Source organism: Calliphora vicina, chromosome 2, assembly GCF_958450345.1.
Source record: "Calliphora vicina chromosome 2, idCalVici1.1, whole genome shotgun sequence".
In the NCBI taxonomy this organism is placed as follows: Eukaryota; Metazoa; Arthropoda; class Insecta; order Diptera; family Calliphoridae; genus Calliphora; species Calliphora vicina.
In genome coordinates, this window is record NC_088781.1 from 141,957,766 (window position 1) to 141,972,407 (window position 14,642).

The following is a 14,642-nucleotide window of genomic DNA, read 5'->3' on the forward strand; positions in this document are numbered from 1 at the left end:
ATGTTGTTTATTTTTAAACAAATAAAGTTGTAGACAAATTAAAAAAAAATGCAAAATTCCAAACCCTTTATAAAGTAACTTACCTAAAAAAAAGTGGGTCCTAATGAATTTAAAAAAAAAATGATGACCAGTTCAAAGTCCAGGAGAAGGTAGATGTGTTATAATTATGTAAAACAATTGTAGCAAAAAACACACTATTCCTTTATTTTTGATAATTATTCCTATACTGCCATTTGCATGTATATAAATATTGTTTTAACGACTTTTTTTATTAAATAAAGTTTTCACAAGTCAAAATCAAAATTATTTCTATCACAAAAAAGCGAAAGCGAGTACTAACAGCTGATCGATATAAAAACAAATAAGAAAAACTTGACAGCACTTTGCTATACTCTCAAAAAACTTGATGCTACTCAGGGATGGAAAACTTAGCGCACTTGTAGTGCTGCTCTTTCAAACAGCAATTTTTCTTGAAGCAATTCTGCCCTTTGGTTTACAGACAGAAAGTATGTGTTCAATTTTTTAATAAGACGCCATAATAAGAATGAAATAACAAAACAGAATTGAAGTAACTTTTCGGAACAAGCAAGTACGAACCCTTCATCTTTCCTTTCTCTCCTATAAACTATGACTTGATTCAAGAAAAATTGCAGTACGTAAAAGCAGACTAAGATTCTGAATAGTACAGTGATGATAATACAACAATGAAATTATGAAAGCAATAAAAACTTTGTTCATCATAAATGTTCAAATATCTAATTAGTCAGAACTCTACTAATAGGTTAAATAAATGATAGATTTCACTGAACACGATTTTTCGACTTTCTTTGATTTTTAAATAGTTGAGTATGAAAATTCGACTTATTTTTTAATCAAATTTTCGATTTATTATATTTAATATAAAAACTACATGTTTGCAGATTTATTTATAGGAAAAATAAATTTAGTTTTTAATATTTTCAATTATAAATTTATCAAAGGTTTATGAAACAGATTTTGTATGGAAATTTTGTTTTATAAACCTTTGATAAATTTATAAACTGTTTATGCATATGGGGGTAAGTTTTTACGAGCTATATTAGGGAGGTCATGAGCCAATCAGTCCCCATCAGAAATGCATGGTGTGTGTGTACTCATGTTGGTGTCATCCGGAGAGTGGCCGGATCTGTTGAACGAACAGATAATAAAGTGCTGCCAGATTGTAGAATATGAACAGATCTGGCAGCACTTTACCAAAGTATATTTATACAAGGACATGCAAGTGATCAGCTGTTCATTTTATGTTCCTTTGTAAAAGGTGTTGTGAAATATGTCAGGCAAATCTTTGAATATTGGAGATCAATTTCCTAACTTCCAGGCTGAAACCAGCCAGGGAAAGATCGATTTCTATGAATGGATGGACAATTCGTAAGTTGAATTTGCAAAAATTTTTTGCTGTTAAATGTAAATACATATTTTATAGATGGGCCATTTTATTCTCTCACCCTGCCGATTACACGCCGGTTTGTACTACGGAACTATCACGTGTAGCTGAACTGGTACCAGAATTTGAGAAGCGCAATGTAAAACCTATAGCATTATCTTGTGATTCGGTAGATTCACACATGGGTTGGATTGAGGATATAAAAAGTTATGGGAGTAAGTTGCAATCAAGGTACACATATTTTTTTGGCTAATGACTCAAGTACAAAACTATTTTCAATAGAATTGTCATCATTTGATTACCCTATTATTGCCGATGATAAACGAGAATTGGCTTTAATGTTTAATATGTTGGATAAAGATGAATTAAATGCCCAAGGTATACCACTCACATGTCGAGCTGTTTTCATTATCGACAGCAATAAGAAGTTGCGTTTGTCTATTTTGTATCCGGCAACAACGGGTAGAAATTTCGAGTAAGCTTCCTTAATATAGTTGATTAAACTGAAAACTACTTATTAATCAAATTTTAATTTACTTTCATATAAAAGTGAAATTTTAAGAGCACTAGACTCATTGCAACTGACCAGCACCAAATCCGTAGCTACTCCGGCGGATTGGAAGGTAGTGTTTAATGTTTATTTTTGTTTTGTAAATTTATTTTTACGAACTAAAATATATATTTTATATAGCAAGGAGGAACCTGCATGATTTTACCAAATTTATCTGAGCAACAAGTATTGGAGAAGTTTCCAAACGGTTTTACTGTTGTAGACGTGCCATCAGGCAAAAAATACCTACGTCAGACTACCCAGCCCTAAATTAATCATTCCATTTGAAACGTTTAAAGTGTAAAAAATTAATGTACACATATTTTTATTTTCATAAAATATATTTGTTGTAAAAAATTAAATATAAAAGATACATAAAATATTTTTTTATAAAATCCTGCACAATATAACAGAAGCATAAAAGAATAAGCAGCGTTATATTTATTTAGAGTTGTACAATAGGGAATGGACACAACATAAGTTTTTTTTTAACTTAACTTAAAATAATAACAAAAAACCAAGATTTTTACTGTAAAGTAAAAATTTCACTATTATTAAACAGCATTTTAAATGAAATTTAAGCTATTAAACGAAATTCTGAGGCAAACACACACCAAGCTATACAAAACTTAAACCACACTATTTAAATATAAATATCTACATTACGCAGAAATTATTTTCGTTTTGGTGGATTGGCCAACATTTTACCCATTCTTCTTACAACAAAAGGCCATAAAATCAATAACACAAACCAAAGAGGTGAAATGTCTGAGAAGGGCCACCAATTGGAATATTTGTGTTTAGGATCTGTGATGCTCGCAGCTTTTCTGTTTGTAACAGTGCTTTTCATTTCTCGTATTGTCTTTTCCAAATCAAATACGCGTTGATTAACGGACGACAAATCGGAATTCATGCGCAAAACGGTGGCTTGCACCTGTTTTAGTATTTCTGTGTTACGCTGTAAAGACTCATAAAGCTCATTTTGAATGTCGAATGGATCTACGTATTCATCGTCTGACTGGTCGATTGAACCATTTGTTTGTGAATAATCAACTAAAGTTGTTTCATGTGCTATCAAATTGTGTGATGATTGAGTTGGCAGTTCTGTATTCTGAAGAGGTGTCGTTGGTGGGGTAGTGACAGTGTCTAAAGATGAATCGTGACCATTTAAAGTTGGCTATAAAGAATAAGAGTAATATGTTTAAGTAAAATAAAACTTTAAATCAAATAATATTAAGCTTACATCTTCTTCTCCACTACCATTTGTGCTATGATGAGGACTATTTGTTCTAGAGTGAAATGGTGAGTTAGGATGCGATTCCGCCAATTCTCTCATTCCAGGAGCAATTATTTCCAACTCATCCAAATTTATATTCTCTAGACCCTGTAAGCTACCAACAAAGTCTTGAACATTTTCAGTAAATGACATGGTTTCGATAATTTCCTGTAAACTCTGAACATATTTCTGCATAGCTTCTTCCTTGGTTAGATGACTGTTTCGGTTCCAAGCATCCCATTTTGCTTTATTAACAACATCCCAAAATGCAGGTTTCCTTTGGTCACAAGCTCCTTCAGTTGCTTGTTTATAAAGGCCATAGAATTTTAACATCATACCATTGCTTGGTTGATATGGACCATTTTTCGGCAGACCCTTAATAACATTTACAGCCGCTTGGAAACGTTCTTGTGCAGAGGCCATATCTTACTAGAAATAAATCTTAAAAAAATATTTTTGTAACTATGTACTATGTATGTGTGTACCTATTTTTATCACTGCCATACATATAATAATACAAATTTAGTTATTTGTTCGAATGATAACACTATCATGATTATTTCAACCCTTGAGGGGTAGGAAAATGTATGATTAGCTAAAGACTAAAGTTCAAATTGAAATAATGTATATTCATCTAGTAACACTGTAAACACAAAAATTTTCATAAATATTTAATTATTTTCACTTTTCTATGAACTTTGTTCATTTATTTTGTTATTCATGGGTCCAATTGAACAGGTGCTTTATCAACCAATGTTAGTAAAAATATATCAATATAGACAGTAAGTGAAATTTATTGCTCAATTTACCTTTTTCCTCAAACAATAACTATTATATATTATTAATATATATAGAATGTGCAATGTCAAGTAGATGGTGTTTATCGTTTTATTAATGATCAAATTTTACTTATTCTATATTTTTCAGTTGTTATTTTCAACTTTTGTGTTTTTTAGTTTTTTGTAAGCAATAATCACAATTTTTCTTTATCAAGTTATTTTTTTAACATTTCTCTTTTTCTATGTTTTCTCTATATTCTTTATGGTAAGAAAACAAACCGAAAATGAAATTTATATTTTTTTTGTGTGGTGAGTATTTCGTATGTTTAAATAACCACTTACACGGTAAAAAAAATAGAGAAAAATATTTGTTTGTATGTATAAATAAATTGATCATGTCTACACCAAGTCAAATTAATAATAAGATGACAGACAGCGTCATGGCAAAAACATGCTTTTGTTTTTGGGGAAACATCGTTAAATGTCAAAATAAGCTGATAATAAACCCAAATTGTAAACAAATACTTTATTTTGGAAATAATTAATATTTTGTAATTTATAATAGTTTTACTTTTTCGTGTCATTGAACAACATGTACTTCATATAACTACCATGATGCTGTAAAATTTCGATATTTGGGTGTTGTTTTAAGTAGAAAAACTACCATACAATTCTTGTATGTGCACCCGGCCGAAATCGACACATTTTGTGAATCAGGGATGAAGTATCTTAAGTTAAATAATTGTTGTTTCAAGAAATACAATCAATACAAAATTCATACTGTCTCTACCTTTTTAAATTACCAAGAAAAAAAATAAACCCAAATGCAATAAAAACAACATGCTGACTTTTTGCAAATTTACCTTTGTTATCAGCTCTACCTTTTATTCCACACCTGCACAAACTGATGCAGGTACTATTTATTTCGTACTTGATAAATTACATTAGTTGCTAAACGATATGTATGTATATATGTTGCCCATTTTGTTTTTATATTCGTGTTTAAAGATTTATATATTCGGACTATTTATGGTCAATAATTTTTAATATTAATCAACGTTTCTTTTGGTTATTCAAACGACCCTAAATGGTCGTGTAGATTCTAACGATAAAAAAGTCGGTCTATTTGAATGTTTCGAAATTGAAAACACCTTTAAAAATCCGCAGAGGTAAAATCTCTCCGCATGTCCGACTACTCAGGAAAAACATTTCCGACATCGATTTTTGATAATCCCTATTGTATTTGTACAATTTTGAAGACATAAAAGTTTTCCGAAAATTATTATATCTATCTTAATTAACAATTCAAGCTCTTTTCAATGAGATCGAAAAATATTTTAAGAAGTATTTACGTTTTTAATTGTTTAGGGATGTAAATTTATTTTAGTTTCACATTTTTTCAGTGTACAAAATTTTATGCTTTTTGTTCATGTGTTGTGGGATGCAGCTGTCTGTTTACTTGTGTTTGTTGTTGCACAACCCAGCGGGAAAAAATGATAGGACTTCAGTTTGTAGGGCTTCTAAATGGCATACTTACACATTCTAAAAGATCCGATACTCATTCCACACTGCCTGCTCTTAGAAGGTATTCAAGAAGGCCTATGAATCCCCTTCTAATAACAAGTGGTTAAATAAAAATAGTCTACATCAAAAAATAAAATCTCTGCATCTCTTTGATTAACTCTCTTTACAAAATTTACAACAATAAATTGCTTGATGTGGCATCTTATTTATTTTTGTTGTTTTTTAAGTATGCAATCAGAAATAATCATGTTTCAAAAAATTAAACAAACAATTTTAATTCATATTTTTATTTTAGATCTTCTAATAAGACTTTAAATAGGTCTTCCATGGTAGACGTTCTATAAAACCTGAAAATGCACGACTTTTCATAGGCCGTCCTTTGATGCATTATTCTAATGCTTTTTTCACTTTTAGCCCGTCTCATGTAGAACTTCCATAAGACTTTGCAGTCTTTGCAGTAGTCCTACCTTTCTAGGTATTCCATATGACATTCATCTACAGGTCAGTAATAACAGGTTTTTGTACAGGCATAAGACCCTTCGAATATCCCTTCCAAAGTAGACCTTCTAATAGCCCTTCCCAATTAGGCCTTCTGGAAGCCCTTGCAAAGTAGGCCTTCTAGTATCCCTTCCTAAGTATGCCTTCTCTCAGCCCTCTAACAGCAGCGAGTGTGCAAGGCCTTGGCTCGCAATGACACGCCGTGTAATATTGAAATGATTTTGCAATGCGGCTAAAAGTCCTTGTGTCTGCAAAAGAAGGCCTTTAGGAAGGCCTCTTTACTGCATCTTTTTCCCGCTGGGAATATACGAGGAAATCCAAAAGCGACAACAACAACAAGCTGATTTTGACGTGCACATCTACTAAAACAATATGGCTGTTTATTATACTTGTTGTTTTTGTCAAATAAACACCACCTTGTTTAGTGTACCTACCCTATTTTGCATTGAACTAGTTGGCATCACTGCCTGCTCACAATCAATTTTGACACATTGCTCATTCGCGGAAAAATAGTGCTTGTGAAAACATCGTTTATGATTTTTTCGTGTATGTGTGAATTAAATTTCACAATTCATCGCAAAAGTTCTCAACTTTTAATAAACCAGTGAATAAAATAAAAAAAGAGACAACAAATTAACGAATTCTTAAACAAAAGTGTTTAATGAAATAATAAACTTAAAGCTTTTCGTTAACCTTGCGAAATAGGTTTTTTTTGGACAAAGAACGTGAATTGAACATTTTGATTTACATTTTTCTTTGAGTTTTTGATGCAATCGATTTTTGCCAACGACCAATGAGTAATCTTTATTAATTTTTCGAGCACTTTTGATTTCTATCTCTGTGTGTAGAGTACGAATTTATTAAAGAAAGTTGGAAAAATCCCAACAAACAATAAAAGAGTACGAACACAATTGGATTAAATTGTGAAACAAACAGAAAACAATTAATAACAAATACTAACTTGCAATTAATCATGAAATTTGTTCCAACAACAAAATTCAACGTTAATAATTATCTTGTTCAAAGTGAAATAACTTCGGTGTGTGTGCAAGAATTCAATATAAATATTTATACAACGGCTACTAAGCAATCGAATAACAAATTGTACTTGTCACGAAAAACAACCAATAGAGGATCTCAAGTGATTTTTAAAAGAAATAGACAAAATCAAATACAAAATTTAAGTAAAAAAAATACAATTTTTAAAAATTGGAAAAATCAAAACTTTTGCATATCCACTTCTTGATTAAGTGCAACAAATAATTAAATAATATTAAAACAATTTCTAACAATAAACATAATTGTGCTAAACCAAAGTGAATAACTAATTAATTGGACTTCCTTTAAAAATTAAAAAAAAAACAAAACAAAATATAAATTAATTGTTACTTAAAAAAAAAACAAAAGTAGAAGTTAATAAATAAATTTACCTCGTGTTTTACTGTCACATCATTTTTTCATATTCTTTTTGAGTTTAAATTCTTAAATTGCGCGCGCGCTTCTGCCCTTTTTTGCTTCACTAACTGCCCGGCGTGCATAAAGGAAAATTTGTTTCCTTGTCTAACTAAATTTATTGTGCCTGTATTTATTTTCTGTGCACTTGCTCAAGGCTAATTCTAACCATATCCACCACCTTCGACAACAACAACATTGTTGTCATCAGTCAGTAAAAGAGAGATATCACAAGAAACTTTTCTCAATAAATACAGGGTGTCTACTACAGCATCAAGTGATTTGGATACCTTAAGGAATAAAAGCTTCAAGATTTCTAGTTCAACTGCATCTTTATTCTCTGTTAAAATTTCTAAATCTTTGGAAAAAACTAAAAACAACAAAAAATCCAACATGCCGCGTCGTAATAAGAAAGGTGGAAAAGGTAAGTAGATCCATACGCATGGATTATAATTAAATCTTTGTTTGGGGCTGTACAGTATGAAATTTTAAAATAAGAAATGCATTGGTAAACTGTTCTCAAACAGTCTATCAAATGTTGTATTTATAAAGTTGACCATCAAAATTTAAGACAAAATTATAAATAATTATTCTATTTATTTATACCTATTTGTTTTTTTCCACACACAACACGCGCAAACATTCACTTGTATACATACCTACATTTTTTTATTTATTTATTTTGAAACAGAAAAGCTATTGAAAGCTTTAACAACTATCAGAAATACTTATGAATGTACTCACAGTCTTACTCTCCCAGTATTTGTTTAAATAACAACGACATAAACTCATGATTCATAAATGATCTTCAAAATAAACAATTTGTTACAAAATACTTAATTTTCACACATATTTCCTAACGAAATTAGATAATTTAATTTAAGTGATTCTTATTGAATTTCAACTATTCCTAAGGTTGGCGTTTTGTAAAAATAGTGCTCTTCATTACTCAATTTTATAGATATGTAAACATATGTATACCTACTTAGATAATACACGTATGCAAAATGCACAACTTTGTAAAGCTGTTTTGAAAATATTTTACTATCAGAAGACTATAAATATTTAGATTATATTTGTTTTGTTTTTTCGTCAAGGTTTTCCTATATGTCTAGCTAAACAAAAAAATAAATATGCTTTATCAGTGCGTCCCCATATGGGATGTAGAACCAACCTTTTATTCACTATTTCACAATTTTGATATTGAAAATTTTAAATATGTTTTCTGTATTTGTTTACTTATTTAACATTTTTTACTTTTTATAAATATAGTCGCTCTTTTCTAAAATAATTAACATTCTGGCCCTTTAATAATTAGCAAAAACAGAATAAATATTGCAATCAATTACAAGGACTATTTTCGAAACAAATTTAAACAAAATTGAAACCTTTTTTCATGAGATGATACCGATTTTTATAAATTGTTGGACATTATATTTTTAATTCCCTTTCGGGATAGCAAGTAAAGTAATTATTATACCCTTCACTACGAGTGGTAAGGGTATATATAAGTTAGTCATTCCGTTTGTAATGTCTACATTTTTCATTTGCGCTAAGTATGTATATTCTGGATCGTTGTAGATAGCGGAGTCGATATAGCCATGTTCGTATCTCCATCTTTTAAAATCAACTTAACGAATTCCCCAAATAATTTACATACATGATTGATACATCATATGTATAGGCTGTAGTCTCGGTTGCTATTTAAATTCAAAAAAAATTGGCCCATAAATAGCTGAGATAAGCAAAAAAACTACCTCTATTTTTGACCTACATATGTATATCTGGATTACTATATCATTGAAACTGACAATATGGATATAATGATATACCTTTGCAACTACTTATGATGAAAATCTGGAAAAACATTTTTATTTTTTAACACAAAATTTTTTCATTAATTTTTTTCCAAAAAAATTGATTTTCAAACTTTTTCTTAAAGTATAATTTTGTGAAGGGTATATAAGATTCCACAAAACTGAATGTAGATCTCTTGTTAAAGGTATTTAAAGCCGACCATGCTGTGCAATGGGTACCCCATTGTGGTGCCACCAAAAGTATATTTTCTTTGTAAACAATTTACTTATATTTCATTCGTTATTTATGTAAGACTTATGTGCATAAAATGTTTTTTTTTCATAGTTTATGATTACATACTATATTATGTGTATATCTATAATTGTTGAAATGATGACCTTGAAAATATATTTTTAATAATAATTGAATTTTAATTAACCCATTAATGCCCCATAATTGTTTTTTTTTTCTATTTTTCAACTGATTTCGTAATAAATATTACCATGATTATAGTTCCTAAATGAAGACGCATATTTTGAATCATTGTACATAACTGCTGTTTCCTTAATTTTTACAAAACAATAGCGGTATTCACAAAGTAGAGTACTTGGGATGGTAATGTAGTAAAAGAGCATATTAGCACACACTAAAAACAAAATACATTAGAAATAAAAATGTTTGTCAATAAATAGCTCTTCTGCTTCTTTGCTAGAGCTCGACATTATGAATAATTAACAAATTTATTTATAACAAAAACCCTGTAATTCCAGATTATTAGTTTTAGTTTTTTTTCTCCAAAATCCAATATTAGTCTTATTTTTTTTGGAGATTTTGTTATAAGTGAAGTTAAGGGTAACATATGGTGATTTTTTGTTAATTTTTCATAAATATGTGAGCTAATTAATGGTAGAGCTTTGAAATTGTGTATTTATTTTTGAATTTAATGTCGGCATTTTTTTATACTGTTACTTTATTGAAAGTTTTTTATTTAATCAACCAGTTTTTCTTTTTATAAATTCTCCTTTCAATCATGTTTTCCTTCTAAAGGCCGTTGCTTAATGTTTTTACAATATGGACGCAATTGTATATTCACTAGCACAGGTTACGAATTGTCAATTTGGTTTATATTTTCTCTGTATAAACAGTTAGTGTGGATTTGTATACAACAAATTACTCGTATTTGTGTACATTGCATAATGTTGAAAGTTATAAATTTGCTTTTATAATCAACAACAACAAAAAAAATGTGTTGAAATGAAAGGTGTAAAACAAGTTGAAAATGTTTCTTTAATTTCAAGATTTATTTGAAGGACAAATTAGACAAATGGAAGTTTATGTACGAATACATAAAGATACATTTTTGTATTGTTTGTATGGAGCGTACAGACGGAATTTAAGTATACATACATACCACATCGCTAAAATACTGGTGACGTAATTTCTTAAATAAATCAAATAGATTTGAAAATATACTTTACTTCTATTGTGAATATGAGTTGTTGTAAATTGTTGAGAGCAAAATTGGAATATTTATTTATTTGCAAAAATAACTGATATAATTTTTTAAGAAAATATATATTTTATTTTAATTTCAGGACGTAATGGTGATTCCAATTCGGAAGATGAATCTTATAATGACAATGCATCAGTATATTCATACGTTTCCGATAATGCTCCCTCGTCTGTTAATGATACCGATGAATTGTCTCTAAACGAACGTTATGAGGAAAAGTTCGTACAAGCTTTAGAAAATGCTACAGAAAAATCTGCACAAACTAGAGTTTCGGCTTTGGAGAGCATGTGTGAATCTTTGATGCATCGTTATATGCCCGACTGTGTCGATGATCGCAAGGATACACTGATCGATTGCATAGAAAAAAGTATACGTCGTGGTAAAGGCTCCGAACAGGTGTGGGGCGCTAGATTAGCTCCTTTGCTCGTATTGCAATTGGGAGGAGATGAGGGAATTTCGAAGGCTTTAAATCAATTCTTGTTAACCACAGTGCAGGATAAATCGGTATCGTTTGATGCCCGTGCAAAATGCTGTACTGCCTTGGGTTTATTGAATTTCTTTGGCAATGTTGACATTGGCGACCTTTTGACTTTGATGCAATTTTTCGAAGGTATTTTTAGTGGCAGTTATTTAAAGGGTGACGATAAGACACCCATCTCCGTTAATGCTGATGCTGGTACATTGCATGCAGAGGCTTTGTCATCGTGGGGCTTATTACTGACTATGATACCACCGGGCGATTTTGTCTCCTGGATGACCAGTGGTCAATCTATGTTGCCGTAAGTTTTAATATACATACATCATATTTGACCATATTCCTATGCTGATGAAACCAAAAAATTCAGAGGGATATTTGTTAGTTGTGTTACTTGTCTAAATATACGTATGTTTTTCTATTTTTTAGACCTTTTAAAAAACTTATGGGTCTTTTACAATCTCCTCATTTGGATGTACGCATGGCTGCGGGTGAAACTTTAGCATTAATTTTGGAATGCGGCCGTGCTCACGATGACGATTTCTTGGAGGAGTACTTAAATGATTTAATTGATGCTGTCAAGCAATTGGCTACTGATTCGCACAAATACCGAGCTAAGCGTGACCGTAAAGCTCAAAGAGCTACATTCAGAGATGTTTTGCGTTACTTGGAGGTAAGTGGAAAACACTTTCAAAAAATATTTATTTCTTTATTTATTTATTTATTTTTAGTGACAAAATAAAAACATAAAATTTGTGAAAATTTAAGTTAAATTAAAATATAAATTCTACTTATTAACCTCGTTCGACTTGTTGAAATTTCATATACATACATTCATTTCAAATTGGTGCAGGCATGAATCAGTTGATGCCTACAATGTTTTCCTGTGCATTTCTGATGATCGTGAATATTGTTTTTCATAATGACACAACCTATCTTATTAATGGTATCCATATATTCGGTGAACTTGGCTCTCTTAGTGAAAACGTTACTGCGCCAGTGGGAATTATTTCCAGATTTGATAAAGCGCGAAGAGTCAGCAAATGATATTTTAAAGGGTTTATAGATTTTTTCGCAGGCGTCGTGACTGTTTGGTTTGTCGCTGGCACCTTCTTTTGACAACTCTTGCATAACATTAGCTCTTAACTCAGCACATGGTTCCTGTCGCTGCAATAGTTTGCTTGCATTCAGCTTACTAGTCTCATCTTCCACTTTGAGAGACTCATAAATGCCCTCTGGATATTCATTTATATTACAAAAATCTATCTGATATGTCGTGTACATGCGGTCACGCTCTAAACGTCTATTGAGTTCATCCTTGGGCATTTGTTTGAGTCGCTCATAAAGATCTGGGTAGGCAGTACGTAATATTTTAAGAAATCGATTTGGTTGTTCCTTAAAACAATCGTTTTTAGATTCTCCGATCAAAGCATCAAGTTGCTCGCTGGAAAATTGTGTAGGTATTATTCGGGGATCTATTAAACGTCCCATTGGTGCTACACCCGTCCATTCTACGGCACACTGGTTCTGCATTACTTTAGGAATGTCTACTTTATTTTCCTCTATGCACTGACATTCGACTTTTTCTTGTTGGTCAGCTACAGCCTGGCCTTTAAAGAAATCATATCGTTTTGTGAATGGGGGAACATAATCGTGTTGATAAGTAGTCACCAGCATTTTAAGAATTAATCACAATTAATTTTGAAAAAATTAAAATTTTAATTGTTTATTTTCTTTAAATTTTTTTTAAAAAATGAATAAATTTATATGATAAGAATTCCATAGCATAATTTATGATTATTTTTTTTACCGATCAATAAAATCAAATGTTTCTTTTATTTGTTATAGGAGGATATTTCGCCGGAAATAAGTATACGCTTTGGCACTGAAAGTTTAGTTTTAGATTCATGGGCTATACATCATCAATATTCGGCTTTGTGTGTTGTGATGGGTCCTGGCATGACATCCCAATTACAAGAAAATGATTTTATAAGAGAAATGTTTGGATTGGGAGCCAAACTCAATCAAACTAATGGAGTACCCAAAAGCAAAGCTTCTAAATTGGAAAGGGTAAGTAATTTTTGGATGTTGCTTTGAGTCGATGTTTCTAATAATTCTTTTTCTTTTTTTTAATTTAAAGCATTTAATGAACGCAGCTGCATTTAAAGCTCGCACTATATCAAGAGCCAAAAACCGTGATAAACGTTCTGCCGTTTTTAACTAAAATTAAATCACAAATGAAATACCTAGTTTTTAGTTTACTTATCTCCCAGCCAATTCAAATTTACCAACAAACCAAACCTTTTTGAATATAAATTTTATATTATTTTCTTTTTATAAAATTCATTTCATTTGTTTAACTTTTGTTAAGTTGTTAGTTTAATTTTAAAATCTTTAAAATATTTTAGAAAAAAATATAAACATAATAAAATATAATGAAACAAATAAACAAAAACTTTAGGCATAGTAAAATATTTTAACAAGTAATGAACTATGAAACATAAATATATAATAAAATATATATATATATACTATAATACATAATACATTTATTTAGTCAATGGATGGCAAATAGTAGTGCATTAATTTATGATTATTGCGTATGCAATTGTATTGCTTACATTTTTAGATTTAAATCATTAGGTGTTAAGTTGTGTAATCATTAAACTCTCGGAACAATTCTATTAACAAACTCTTCTATTATATATTTTGCAAAATGTCAGCACCATATCCTCCTAACATATATACATACATATGTATATATTTGCGATTAACCTTCCTGCTAAATTAAATTGAGACATCATAACCGGTCAAAGCAATACAATTAATAATGTATGTAATATAGAAATACCAATAATTTTTATAAAGCATATATGAAAATTACAATTACCTTACTACTTACCCCCACTTGAAAACTGTATAAAACATTAATTTTTAATTCAATACAAATAAAAATTAGTCATATAATAATTACAGATACAAGCCGAAATAAATTGTTGTTTTATTTTGTTGCATTTAGTTACTTGTTTAGTAAAATCAAAAATATTCAATATTATATTTTTGTTTTACAATTGCAAAGGCGTAACACCACCTCAGTCCAATGCACCGTTTAGATGCCTATTGCATAAACAATCCCCCGGCGACAGTTGCCACACCTGTACGATTTTGTTCAAAATGGCTAATTTTTACAAGCGTCATTTAGTCATAGAAGTGTGTATTCTAGAGTGCTCCTGAACTGATCCTGATTTAAGCAATATCATAGCAAAACTATAGAGGAAAATTAAAAGTCAATTGCAGTCCAAAAAAACTGCAAATAAAAATTATCTGTGATAGATCATTCCAGGAGAGTTACATA

At 30.3% G+C, this 14,642-nt stretch overlaps 4 protein-coding genes across 4 annotated transcripts; 2 read left to right on the forward strand and 2 right to left on the reverse strand.

Annotated features, from left to right (window-relative positions):
* The first annotated feature begins 1,248 nt into the window (after positions 1–1,248).
* Prx6a (Peroxiredoxin 6a) lies at positions 1,249–2,402 on the forward strand. The gene is made up of 5 exons (XM_065502344.1): positions 1,249–1,407; positions 1,463–1,638; positions 1,706–1,898; positions 1,974–2,046; positions 2,115–2,402. Exons 1-5 carry the CDS (start codon positions 1,310–1,312, stop codon positions 2,241–2,243), a joined length of 669 nt encoding a protein of 222 aa, XP_065358416.1. The 5' UTR covers positions 1,249–1,309; the 3' UTR covers positions 2,244–2,402.
* On the reverse strand, positions 2,296–4,209 carry LOC135952418 (acyl-CoA-binding domain-containing protein 5). The gene is made up of 3 exons (XM_065502342.1): positions 4,059–4,209; positions 3,217–3,690; positions 2,296–3,150 (listed from the first exon to the last, which is right to left on the reverse strand). The coding sequence occupies exons 2-3, from the start codon at positions 3,670–3,672 to the stop codon at positions 2,647–2,649; spliced, it is 960 nt and encodes a 319-aa protein (XP_065358414.1). The 5' UTR covers positions 3,673–3,690; positions 4,059–4,209; the 3' UTR covers positions 2,296–2,646.
* Positions 4,210–6,542: 2,333 nt separating this feature from the next.
* Positions 6,543–14,280, forward strand: Ifrd1 (Interferon-related developmental regulator 1). Its single transcript, XM_065502346.1, has 5 exons — positions 6,543–7,926; positions 10,895–11,591; positions 11,717–11,960; positions 13,136–13,357; positions 13,428–14,280. The coding sequence occupies exons 1-5, from the start codon at positions 7,896–7,898 to the stop codon at positions 13,509–13,511; spliced, it is 1,278 nt and encodes a 425-aa protein (XP_065358418.1). The 5' UTR covers positions 6,543–7,895; the 3' UTR covers positions 13,512–14,280.
* Positions 11,985–13,027, reverse strand: LOC135952423 (uncharacterized). The gene has a single exon (XM_065502347.1). The coding sequence runs from the start codon at positions 12,962–12,964 to the stop codon at positions 12,122–12,124; it is 843 nt and encodes a 280-aa protein (XP_065358419.1). The 5' UTR covers positions 12,965–13,027; the 3' UTR covers positions 11,985–12,121.
* Positions 14,281–14,642: the final 362 nt, after the last annotated feature.

Coding starts and splice junctions, on each gene's coding strand:
- Prx6a (XM_065502344.1), top strand. CDS start 1,310: ATGTCAGGCAAATCTTTGAATATTGGAGATCAATTTCCTAACTTCCAG. Junction 1,408..1,462: donor TATGAATGGATGGACAATTC/GTAAGTTGAATT, acceptor CATATTTTATAG/ATGGGCCATTTTATTCTCTC. Junction 1,639..1,705: donor GGATATAAAAAGTTATGGGA/GTAAGTTGCAAT, acceptor TATTTTCAATAG/AATTGTCATCATTTGATTAC.
- Ifrd1 (XM_065502346.1), top strand. CDS start 7,896: ATGCCGCGTCGTAATAAGAAAGGTGGAAAAG. Junction 7,927..10,894: donor TAATAAGAAAGGTGGAAAAG/GTAAGTAGATCC, acceptor TTTTAATTTCAG/GACGTAATGGTGATTCCAAT. Junction 11,592..11,716: donor AGTGGTCAATCTATGTTGCC/GTAAGTTTTAAT, acceptor TCTATTTTTTAG/ACCTTTTAAAAAACTTATGG.
- LOC135952418 (XM_065502342.1), bottom strand. CDS start 3,672: ATGGCCTCTGCACAAGAACGTTTCCAAGCGGCTGTAAATGTTATTAAG. Junction 3,151..3,216: donor ATGGTAGTGGAGAAGAAGAT/GTAAGCTTAATA, acceptor TATTCTTTATAG/CCAACTTTAAATGGTCACGA.
- LOC135952423 (XM_065502347.1), bottom strand. CDS start 12,964: ATGCTGGTGACTACTTATCAACACGATTATGTTCCCCCATTCACAAAA.